Source organism: Eurytemora carolleeae, unplaced genomic scaffold (assembly GCF_000591075.1).
Source record: "Eurytemora carolleeae unplaced genomic scaffold, Eaff_2.0 scaffold168, whole genome shotgun sequence".
NCBI lineage: Eukaryota > Metazoa > Arthropoda > Copepoda > Calanoida > Temoridae > Eurytemora > Eurytemora carolleeae.
In genome coordinates this window covers 383,495-395,875 of record NW_019396062.1, presented here as the reverse complement: position 1 = coordinate 395,875, position 12,381 = coordinate 383,495, and the positions used below count along the sequence as shown (strand labels likewise).

General features: G+C 31.6%; 1 protein-coding gene across 1 annotated transcript; it reads right to left on the bottom strand.

Annotated features, from left to right (window-relative positions):
• Nucleotides 1-323: 323 nt before the first annotated feature.
• Nucleotides 324-5,404, bottom strand: LOC111708949 (uncharacterized). Its single transcript, XM_023482471.1, has 6 exons — nucleotides 5,310-5,404; nucleotides 4,697-4,766; nucleotides 3,604-3,660; nucleotides 3,402-3,494; nucleotides 1,316-1,426; nucleotides 324-521 (listed from the first exon to the last, which is right to left on the bottom strand). Exons 1-6 carry the CDS (start codon nucleotides 5,402-5,404, stop codon nucleotides 369-371), a joined length of 579 nt encoding a protein of 192 aa, XP_023338239.1. The 3' UTR covers nucleotides 324-368.
• Nucleotides 5,405-12,381: the final 6,977 nt, after the last annotated feature.

Sequence of the window (12,381 nt, the reverse complement as noted above, 5' to 3'; positions counted from 1 at the left end):
TAAATAACAATGTCAACACTAACAACAATTATTTTACTAACACATAACAATGACTTTATCATATATTAGCAAACTTATCCAACATAAATTTAAACAGTGTTTTGTACGCATTTCATGCAAGACTGAGTAATTAGCTTTCAGTTTTGTAATACTTTTTAAATGGAAGTAAGTTTTTTTATAAAAAGAATTGTCCTTTTTGATATCAATTTACGCTCAAATTAAGAAACTTGAAAATGGACACTTTTAAGCTCAATAAAAACGTTTAATTATTTTGAAATTTTTTTTTTAAAATTGATTTGAATCTTTAAATGAATTTTGAGATGTTTTTATTCAAATCGAATGAATTTGTTGATTGATTAATTGATTGATTAGAAGAAGCTTCTCTGGCTTATTGAGGTTGTGAGGGCCTCGACCAGTTGAACGACGAGGTTGATGACCTCCGTTGCTTGCTTAGCCATAATTGCAACCTCCTGTCTGTCCTCTGCTCCAACCAGAGCACCAATAACAGCCTCCAGAACTCCCTAGAATAAGAACATAATTTAGCCTCTGAATCTTAAGAAAAATAAGTTATAAAGGAAGTAAGTGTTATTTTAGGTGACCTCCATGCAAAATGCCTTTTGACTTTGACTTTTCTTCGAGGCCAGAGAACTCTGTACTCATTTCTCAAATGCCGTTCTAATTGCCGTAAAACGGGAGTGTACTCTGGATTAGCGTTTAGGCCCCAAAACCATAGATTCAATTTATCCAATGAGTGAGTGTGTGTGTCCTGAGGCCCGACCCCCCCCCCTTGAAAGGACACTTAAAACTACGTCTGTTGTGTCTTTCAGGACATCTAAACGTTGTCAATTTCCTTATTTTTTATGATTTCTACAGTGAATCCCAGATATATGAATACATAGAAAGAGTTTTTCATAATGTCGTATTCTCAACATATTTAAAATCAAATGCCGCGGAAAAACGAGTTTAATATATCAATTGCTATCATTCATATTTCAGGGCTATTATTTACCTTGAATTAAAAATAAAAAGCAGTTTCCAAAGAATTATCAAAAAACTTATGATATTTGAATATATGTCATAAATCGTATTCGACCCTTTGAAGTTTCTAACACCTCAGCAGATTTCTTTTTGTGCAAACCAATGATGAAAGCATTACAACTGTCATAAATTTTTAAATAAATTTCAAGACGACTTTTCATGCCCTATTGCTATGTATTTATATACGTGAGATTGACAGAAAATCTATGCAATGACGACCTTTGTGTCCAAACTTGAATCTAGAGGAAATCAGAAATAGAAATTCAATTATATTTACCTGGACAGGAGAAGAGTCTGATTTATCGTTACCGCTACCACCGCCGGCAATGGCCAGGAAGAGCTTGAGACCTATCTGCAAGATGTTCTTCATGGAGAAGGGGTCCTCACCCTGCAACAATACCAACATTCATAAACATATTTAAAAATAGGCATCATTTTGTATTTTGAACATTTTGTTCAAAATTATGGACAGCATAAAATTGAGCCTTTGCCGAAAACTCTGATTTTCTAATCCCTATATCTTTGCAACCCAATTTCGTATTTCAAACTATGAACTTTGTTAGATCAAATAATAATAATAATAATAAATATAGGGATTATAACTTTTAAGTTTGAGGTAAAGACTAAATGAAATTTTAAACATTTACCTCTTACTTAAAACTTTAAAAAATGCGAGTTCCTGAAAAATTTCAAGTTTGAGAAGATTAAGATTTATGGAAAGTTCTTAACATACGAAACGCATATAACAGTAATATATTGAATTACAAATTGATCAGAGCTGGGAACTTTAGAATGAATAACCTTTAATCCCGACTGCTTAATCCGAATATCCACTGTGGAAACTTTTAATTTTAGTCCTTAATCCACCCTTTCTCTCTCTCTTTGGATATACGTATATTGTTTTCTCCAATGGTTTAGGAATATAGTTGACCAATGAAATAAATTCTATTCAATGAGAGACCTCCGCAATTTCTAACAAATGCATAATTTGTAGATTAATCGTTGAAGAAAAATATGTAATAATACGTTTGAGATTTTTTAAACTAATTTTAACTAATGTATTAATAAATAAATAGGTGAGAAATTAAGTGAAGGCCCTTCTAGTCAACATAATCTCGAGATTATGCTAGTCTCAAGATTAGCAAAAAGAGAGGATTAAGCATTAATCCTGATATCCACCATTCTAAAGTTCCCAGCTCAGGTCTAATTACATTTTTAACTCATTTTTCGTTTTTTCAATATAAACATTTCTCCTTAAAAGAAAAAGCCTAAAAAGGGTTGACTCCCTTTTTATATCATAAACTATCTTCACAGAAGTAAACAAATTCTGTACTATTTGAATAAAAAAACGATTACTCGCCTTAGAGAATATTTTCTAATCTTTTCATCTTTCTAACTTTAGGACGTGACAACCTTTGATGTTTTAAACTTTGACTATTTGATATAAAGCAGAATTCATAGTTTAAAACATCTGATTGGAAAAATATAGATATTGAATAATTAAAGTTTGAGGCAAGTAATCAGTTTCTTTGTTTACTAAGGTTAAGATCTGAACAACTATAAAAGTTATTCATCAATTTTTAGACAGCTTCGACTTTAAAGCGTCCAAATGACTTGCTGGGCTTCAGTTTTACCTCACCAGGTTACTTTACTTTCTGTAGCCCTAGGCATATACATTCTAAAACTGCATCGCACTTGTTTCTAGCTTAAGTTTAAAAGAAGCAATTGGCAAAATACTGCTTCATTTTTGCCTGGTTCGCACTTTACTTACATTTAGATCAATCCCCTCTATTCTGTCTGTTTGGCTGGTTCTTACTTTACTTACATTTAGATCAATCCCTTCTATTCTGTCTGATTTCCTAGTTCGTACTTTTCTTACATTTAGATTAATCCCCTCTATTCTGTCTGTTTGGCTGGTTCTTACTTTACTTACATTTAGATCAATTCCTTCTATTCTGTCTGTTTGCCTGTTTGTACTTTACTTACATTTAGATCAATCCCCTCTATTCTGTCTGTTTGGCTGGTTCTTACTTTACTTACATTTAGATCAATTCCTTCTATTCTGTCTGTTTGCCTGTTTGTACTTTACTTACATTTAGATCAATCCCCTCTATTCTGTCTGTTTTCCTGGTTCGTACTTTACTTACATTTAGATTAATCCCCTCTATTCTGTCTGTTTGCCTGGTTCGCACTTTACTTACATTTAGATCAATTCCTTCTATTCTGTCTGTTTGGCTGGTTCATACTTTACTTACATTTAGATCAATCCCCTCTATTCTGTCTGTTTGGCTGGTTCGTACTTTACTTACGTTTAGATCAATCCCCTCTATTCTGTCTGTTTTCCTGGTTCGTACTTTACTTACATTTAGATCAATCCCCTCTATTCTGTCTGTTTGGCTGGGTCCTGTGTTGCGGGTCAACGTATCAATGATTACAGGGAGAACCTGCATTCCAATCTAGACACAAATAATATTTATTGGGACTGTAAGCGCAATTTAAGTTTAATTATGATCGGACATATACACGCAAACTAACAAGAGATTACTACTTTATATAGATAAATACCTCCAAAATTGTCTGAACAATACTTCCTTCCTCCTTGGCAACTGGGTTTCCGGCATCCTAGATAAAAGTTGTTAAATTATTTATTTAGATCGTTGAAACCTGATGCATCATGCAAATCTTTGATATGTCAAACTTAGATTATTTGTTTCAACAGAATTCATAATTTGAAATATTTAAGGTCTATATCAACACTGCAGGTTTCAAAGATATAGGGATTTAATGAATTTGAGCGACGCCGCTGAACTATTCCAACTGCCGGTTCAAATTTGAACCACCGATTGGCGATTCAATGTTAAAGATTAAAAACGGATTTGAATTGTTGATTTAAATTTGAACCAGCGGCGGTAGGCAGCACAAATTTAATAAATTCGGTCCAGGGTTTCTTTTCTAAAGGTAAAAAAATTTCGTTGAAATATTTTTAAAATATTATACTTGAGTGAAGACTGAGTACGTGTATCCGGTTCAAATTTTAAAAAATGCAATGACCTCAAATACGAAAACCTCCTGCCTTTGATTTAAAGAATGTAGAATGTGGAAGGAAAGTATGGTAGGTTCTATTAGAAAAGGAAGGGTGCGGGGAGGGGGTAGGTTCTATTAGAAAAGGAAAGGTGGGGGGAGGGGCGGTGCATTTAAGTTTCAACCATGAAATATACTTTTATTGTCATGGTGTGTAACTTTGTAATCGCTCCACACTGCACACAAGAGTTAAAGAGAAACTTGTAAACTGGTTTAACAAATAGTAGAATTATAGTTAAACTATAAGTAGATTCAATTGAACCACTCTTTAGCTGGAACTGGCGCACAAGAGAACTGGTTGAACCAGTGGAAAATGATTCAATTTCTTCTCGCTGTTTATTCAATATAGTTTAATAAACACTTTTCTTATTTTTGTATTCAACATTCTTATTCGTTCGTGGACGAGTTTGATAAGCTAACAGTCTGATCCTTAATCAATTTTTGATTCAAGGGTTTAAATGCATTTTATAAAGGGACTGTACACATTATTTCAAGGGATCCTTCGTTGATAGAGTGTCAAGCCCGATTAACAACGATACCAAAGAATTCAAAAAGATGAAAAGTAATGAAAAATGACCTCAATACTGTTACTGATTGGAGCATCAGGGGCTGACCCAAATTTTCTTCCAAATTCTTCAGCAGATATTCTGAAATTGTAGTGTAGTGTAGTGTAGTGTAGTGTAGTGTAGTGTAGTGTAGTGTAGTGTAGTGTAGTGTAGTGTAGTGTAGTGTAGTGTAGTGTAGTGAAAATGAAAGTATTTGAACCACTGCACCAAAGGAAAAAATATTGAAAGTAAAAGAAATGAAAAGTTCTAGAACACAAGAACTTAGTATTTTCTCCAAACCTTCTTTTATAAAACGTCTAAGTAAAATAAAGCATGAAAAATAAGTATTTAATGAATAAATACTAAAAATCTGTTTTTAGAATTAAATAACTAAAGATTTTTTTCCTGCAATTGTGTTTGTTGTATGAAAGGATAAAGTCTAATCTTCTTTAAAATACCTGAAAACCTAATTCTTTTGAATTCAATTTCTAAAAGTTTAAAAGTGATTCAAATATCTAATTATATTTTTTCCATGAAGTATTTCAAATTCATTTGGCGCAAAGAGCATTTATTTCCTTATGTATAGAAACAGAAATTCAGTATTAGCTCCCATGATTAAAACGTTGACTAGGTGCATTCAAAAACCTGACTATTATAAATAAAACCCGGACATGAGAAACAAGCGCTATTAATACATTGCGTACACTTTCAATGGCGACACATGAAGCATGACGACGCATATTTTCAAGACGGGAACCAATCAAAAATATTAACTTTAGAACAAAAATTTTATCAAAAAAATCCTTAAACTTTTTCAATTTAAATGTCAATATTTTTTATTTCTAATTGTGGTGAATTGATGTGAGGACTAAATATCAAGGTTTTATCCTTGGCAATATAATAAAACCTAACTAACTATTCACTTTAATACTGTTTACTCTTGAAATACGGTCACTAGGAAGCATTCATCATTCCTCAATTAGGGTGCTTCGCGCCCCAGTTTTCAATATTTTTTGTTGCAACTTATGAAGAAATCCTAATGCTATCGAATATTCTGATCTAGCGTGACGATTTTCATATTAAACTAAGAGAAACAGACAAAATAAACATGCTATCCGTAAACCATCTCTAGTCTAACAAAATTTTGGAAAATGTGTTTCAGTTTGTACACACAAGGCTACAATATTTACAGCAGAGAAAACATATTTTTGCCTGAATCAATCACCATCTTTTTTTTGCTAGTATTTGACCGATAAGTCGGTCTAAATTATAAAACGGGCAACATTATATTATTAAGCTCTGTCTAAAATTGGAAAGTTTAGAACCGTGACTGGTTTGCATAATTGTTTAAAGAAATACACTGCATGCACTTCTGACCCTTTGGTAAAAGTAAATTCAACCTAAAATCTGACCGCGTCACTTTGTTTGCTAGTACTATTGAGTGTCTGCTTTATTTAACCAATGTGTGGGCGATACATTACAGGCTCGGAAATTCAAATGTACTACAGCTGCCCGTGTACAGTACAATTCCATAATTAAAATGTACTACAGCTGCCCGTGTACAGTACAATTCCACAATTCTTTCTTTGGAAGCCTCTACAGGTAAAATATGGCATTCAGACAGCATGTCTGAGGAATCAGGCAGTATGTATTAAAGCCCAGCTGGTAGCCTGAAGTAAAAGATTTGTTATAGTTCTAAAAGTTTTGAAAACCATGAACAGACTAAGACCAATCCGTTTTAAAAGATTCAAAATTGTGATTTTGCGAAGATGATTAGTTATAGAAAAATCCTCTCTAAACCAGTATACTCTGCGCACAAAACTACCTAAATGATGAATGTCTAGATTGCTATTTAAGTTATCATATAAATGACTAAATTAGAACTTAAAGAGCGTAAATAATGGTTATGTGTTGGAGTGATCCGTGAAAACTGAGAGCATTATTTATATATTAAAGCTCATTATACAAAGTACTTTTCTTTTTCCTTTTCCATGCATTACGAAGTACAGATGCATGCAGATGGTTACCAGAAAACTGTAAACTATGTCGTCTTCCTACAGGAAAAAAGTTGTGAAATATATTCTTATGAATTATTTTTTAAAATGCGTCACTCTTTAACTAAGCAAAAATTGTCTAGCGCATTTTTAGAAATAAATCTTTAAAATAAGTTGCTTAGCATTTTTTATGAAAACTAGATGGAGTACCTTGGGTTGCCCAGATTGAAAAAAATTTTTTTAAATAATTATTTTTTATTTCATGTTAACCGCGGTTTCCATGGGTTCGCTGAAAAAAATCCAGCCAATTTGGTCTAGTCTTTGAGCCCGATTATCCAGCAAATGTATGCATATATAATTAGAATATATAAGAGCATTATTAAATAGATATACATTAGGAAAAAATTCGAAAATCAATCTACTGTTTTCTGGTTGTACGACTGTATTTAGCATGTTTGGATCAGTATCAGATTAGTGTACATAAGTCATGATGAGATTTTGATGTGGTTTCCCTAAAAGTCTGATTGATTGATTGATTGTTTGATTGATACAGCAAGTTTTAAGAACATGTACCCAAGCAAATAGAAGGAATACTAGGAAAACATAAATTCAAAATTAAACCTAAAATTTCCCACGGCCTTGATGCAGTTAGACAATTGTTTTCTTATATATGTAAACCTTCATAGATAGATAGATAAATAGATAGATATATAGATAGATAGATAGATAGATAGGTAGATAGATAGATAGGTAGATAGATAGATAGATAGATAGATACAAGGATAGATAAATATATAGATAAATAAAAATATAGATACTTAGATAGAGAGATATATAGATAGATAGATAGATATTTAGATAGATAAACATATAGATAGATAGATATTAAGATAGATTTATCGTATAAATTAGATAGATAGATAGATCGATGTGTACTACTTTAATCATGGTTCTAAAGAAAATCTCTGGTTTTTAATTATTTATGAGCATATACTGTAGTTGACAGCTAGATTAAAACTTTTAATGGTGTATGTACTCTTCTTGTCTTTCAGATTTTTTTTATATTGATATTTGTATCAAATCAGGATGTGACATATAGGTAATTGTAAAATGTGAACTTACATACATATAAAGTGAACGGTCTGATTTATTTGCATAAAAATTACAAATAAGCTACAAACTTTATAAAGATACCTTCTTACCTTCTTTTTTTTATCAAATTCTTTGTACGACTAGAATTTAATTTAATATTATTTTTGCAACTTATTTCTCCATCTTTCTTTAGAAATAGGACTGAATTATTAAAAAATTGCTGTATGTAATTGTTTCAACATAGGGAGTGAGAGTAGGGGGGGGGGGGATTAAGTACTAATGAGATGTATTGTCCTACAAGAAATGACATTGGATGTAGTTAAATTTTGTTTGTTCGAAACAATATCATAAGTGAAAGTAAAAACAATATCATAAGTGAAAGTAAATCATCCAACCATGATGGACGAGGAGGGGTAAAGGGAGGGGGGAGGAAAGGGATGAAGGGGGGAGGGGGTAGAAGGAAAGTGAAATGCATGAATAATAAACAAGTGCAAGAGATATGACAAGGTATATGAGGGATGGAGGATGAGGAATGGAGGATAAGGAATGAAGGATGGAGAATGGAGGATGAAGGATGAGGGATGAAGGATGGAGGATGAACGATGAGGGATGAGGGATGGAGGAGAGAATGAGGAATGAAGGATGAGGGATGAATGATGAGGGATGAAGCATGAGGGATGAAGGACGGAGGATAAACGATGAGGTATGAGGGATGAAGGATGGAGGATGAACGATGAGGAATGAGGGATGGAGGATGACGGATGGAGGATTAGTGATTAAGGATGAGGAATGAGGAGTAAAGGATGAAGTATGCCGGATGTAAAGATTAAAAGCAGGGATATTTTTACTAACTTGAAATTGAAGCAACACCGGAAATTCCTGTATTGGTTAAGCAAGTATTGATTAAGAGTTACAGTAGAGTGGGGTTAATGAATTAAGAAATAATTATGCATAAACATGCACATTTTACTTTCTGTCCTGTAGGGAAGAAAACAGGATATTCTTAAAGAAACTCCAAACATACCTTCAATTGACCTTAACTCTTTTAACTTAAAAAAAATTAACTTTAAAAAATAATTATTTTCTAAAATAACTTACAGAATTCTCTCACAGAAACAATGAAGGATTTTTTCAGAACAAATCACTTTCCGCGCTGGAGAAACCAGTTGTGATTCAGGTACATGCGCCTGTTTAAAGCAGTTGTGATCAGGTATGCGCCTGTTTAAACCAGTGGTGATCAGGTATGCGCCTGTTTAAACCAGTTGTGATAAAGTATGCCCCTGTTTAAACCAGTTGGGATCAGGTATGCGCCTGTTTAAAACAGTTGTGTTTAAATAATAATTCTACAGTTTCTTATAGCTTAAAACCATGACAAATTAAACCTGGAGACAGGGAAAGTTTAAACTTTTACTTTTGTTTGAAAAACTGGACCCGTATCAAACTTGCACAGTACTACAGGCGAGTATTATAATTATATAATAAAAATTCTTTTTAAAACTTAATTATTTATTCCTTTTTTTCATATAAGTTTTTAATCTTTTCTTAGAATAGTTGAGTCTAGTTAAGTTTATGTATTTTATTAATAAATAAAATATATAGATAATGTTAATAATTAACTCTTTCTTTATGAAGGACTTGATTCTAATTCAATTTATGTATCTATTAAATACATGAATTATGTAAAATATGAAAATTGTTTGAGATTATAGAAAATTAGGAAAATATAGACAATATATCACTGGTATGAAGATCTATCTAATACTGCAACCTTCCGATATACTTAGTAGGTCAAATATACCGGACGCACACAGATGATAGATAGATACACGAGCGCGCTAGATAGATAGATAAACGCGCACTCTTGACAAACAAGCGTAGAAGGGGATCTTGTGCACACGCACGCAGTTTCTCTTTCTGTAGGAATCCGGAGATTTTCTGAAATCAAAATTATTCACCGACGATGACTAAGAAATACAGTTGGAGGTCTGATTTTATAAATAATGAGAAGTAGTTAAACTATTTCTTTACTCTTACAACTTTTAGCCACAATTATATACAAATAATTTAACTACTTCTTATTACTTATGAATTACTAACTAGTTCAACTACTTCTATTCTAGCTATTTATCAATTCCTAAGTAGTTCAACTATTTCTAGCTATTATTCCATTCCTAACTAGATCAACTACTTTAACTATTTATCAATTCCTAACTAGTTCAACTCCGTCTTGTTATTATTTGATTCCTAGCTAGTTCAACTACTTCTAGCTATTTTTTAATTCCCAACTAGTTCAACTTCTTCTATCTATTTTTTAATTCCCAACTAGTTCAACTACTTCTATCTATTTTTTAATTCCTAACTAGTTCAAATACTTCTATCTATTTATCAAATCCTAACTAGTTCAACTATCTCTAGCTATTCATTAATTCCTAGCTAGTTCAACTACTTCTTGGTATTTATCAATTCCTAACTAGTTCAACTACTTCTAGCTATTCATTAATTCCTAACTATTTCAACTAATTTTTGCTATTTATTAATTCCTAACTAGTTCAAATACTTCTAGCTATTTATCAATTTCAACTATTTTAACTATTTCTAGCAATTCATATATTCCTAAATAGTTCAACTCATTTTTTCAATTTTTTAATTTCTAACTAGTTCAACTACTTCTAGCTATTTTTTAATATCTAACTAGTTCAACTACTTATAGCTATTCGTTAATTTCTAACTAGTTCAACTACTATTAGCTATTCGTTAATTTCTAACTAGTTCAACTACTATTAACTATTCATTAATTTCTAACTATTTCAACAACTTTTTGCTATTTTTTTAACTAGTTCATCTACTTCTAGCTATTCTTTAATTTCTAACTAGTTCAACTACTTTTTTCTACTTTTTAATTTCAAAATATATTTTTTCCTTTTTAAATATTTTCCCTCTATCAAAAATCAATGAAATATTCTGGTCATAGGAAACTTTTATGTGAATTATCAAAATTATCAAAATTAACCTTCTCGGATACTAAACGAACACTGGGCAACGGGGCCGAAATACAGAAGAAAAAGTTAGAATGATGTGACAGATTTATAAAATATTTGGTGTGTGTGTATATATATACTGTGTGTGTGCTAAAAAGAAAGTGTCCCCCCCCCAACCATTAAAAAAGCTTGTTTTATTCCTACCAATGTCCAAAAATGGGATGTTTTCAAATAAAACTTTTCTTTCTGAAGATATTTCTATAAAATAAAGATAACATAAAAAGATTTTACTTTTGTTGATAAAATTAAAATTAGAGCTGTTACGAGGTCACAAAAGTCTCACAAGTTATTCTGCGTAAAATAAAATGATGTGACCGGCAATGTATGGTAGTTGAACTGAGAGTGCAGTATTATTGAGAAATTTTTTAGGACTCATTTGAGATCAATATTAGACGTTTTTATGGTGGATACTTGTTAAGCAAGAGCTCAAATTCAATATTTAAAATCCTCATTGATTGTCCATTTTTTATGGATGATTTTGAGAATCAATTTCATTAAAATTATTCAAAAACGACGAAAACAATGGAAAATTTCTATAGTAAACTAGTTAGATGTTTAGGAACATACAGGGTGTCCCACATCATATTAAACCGAGAACGGGTCTAAATTACGATTTTCGGGACTAATTAGGAAATTTCATTAGAATGAATCATTTTGAAAAATAACATAAAGCTTAGATAAGAATTTTCTTGCGGAAAATGATAAATGTTTCGAGTAAGGGTTTATTTTGGTGTTAAAGATTGGAGATAATCTAATATGATATGGGACGCTCTGTATTTCTCATTAGAAATTTGTCAATAAATCAATGTTAGAATTAATTGTTTCTTTTTTATCATTATATTGATTTTCTTATTCTTTATACATGTTCGCCGATTTCTTTAAATTCTTCAAATGTCATCTTTTCATTAAACATTCCAGAAAATCTACAGAAAATGCGTTTGAACATTGAGACATTACAGAAGCCAATAACTGATTAAGATAACTTATTTTCGATGATAAGAGATATTTTTTTGTTTTTCAACCTGTTCCTGAACAACTAATTAGCTTACTGTAGAATTTTTGCTACATTGTTCGTCATCGTTATTGAATCATTTTTTTAACCGATTCTTAAAATTATCCCCCAAATATGAACAATCTATGAGGATTTTGAAGATTGCATTTGCGCTCTTGCTGAACAAATATGCATCGTATAAAAACGTCTTTTATAACTTAAATGAATCCTAACAAATTTCTCAATAATACTTCAATCTCAATTCAACTACAGTGAAACCCTTCACGAATACATCGAAAGAATTCATCAAATGTCGTATTCTTCACTTTCTGATAATGGAATGTTGCAGATATTTAGTTTTTTAATTGAATGATTATATGGAGCTCTTTAAAACTGTTCCCGCATATTCATGGCTATTTATTTATTTTCGCAAATACTGAAATTTACGTAATATAGTATAAAACTCATTGAAAAATTGTCAAGACGACATTTGATAAATTCTTCCGATGTATTCGTTATTAAGGGTTTCACTGTACCATATGTTGCCAGCCACTCCCTCTAAGTTTAGATCGGAGTGCCTCCCGTCTCACTTGATGCCAATA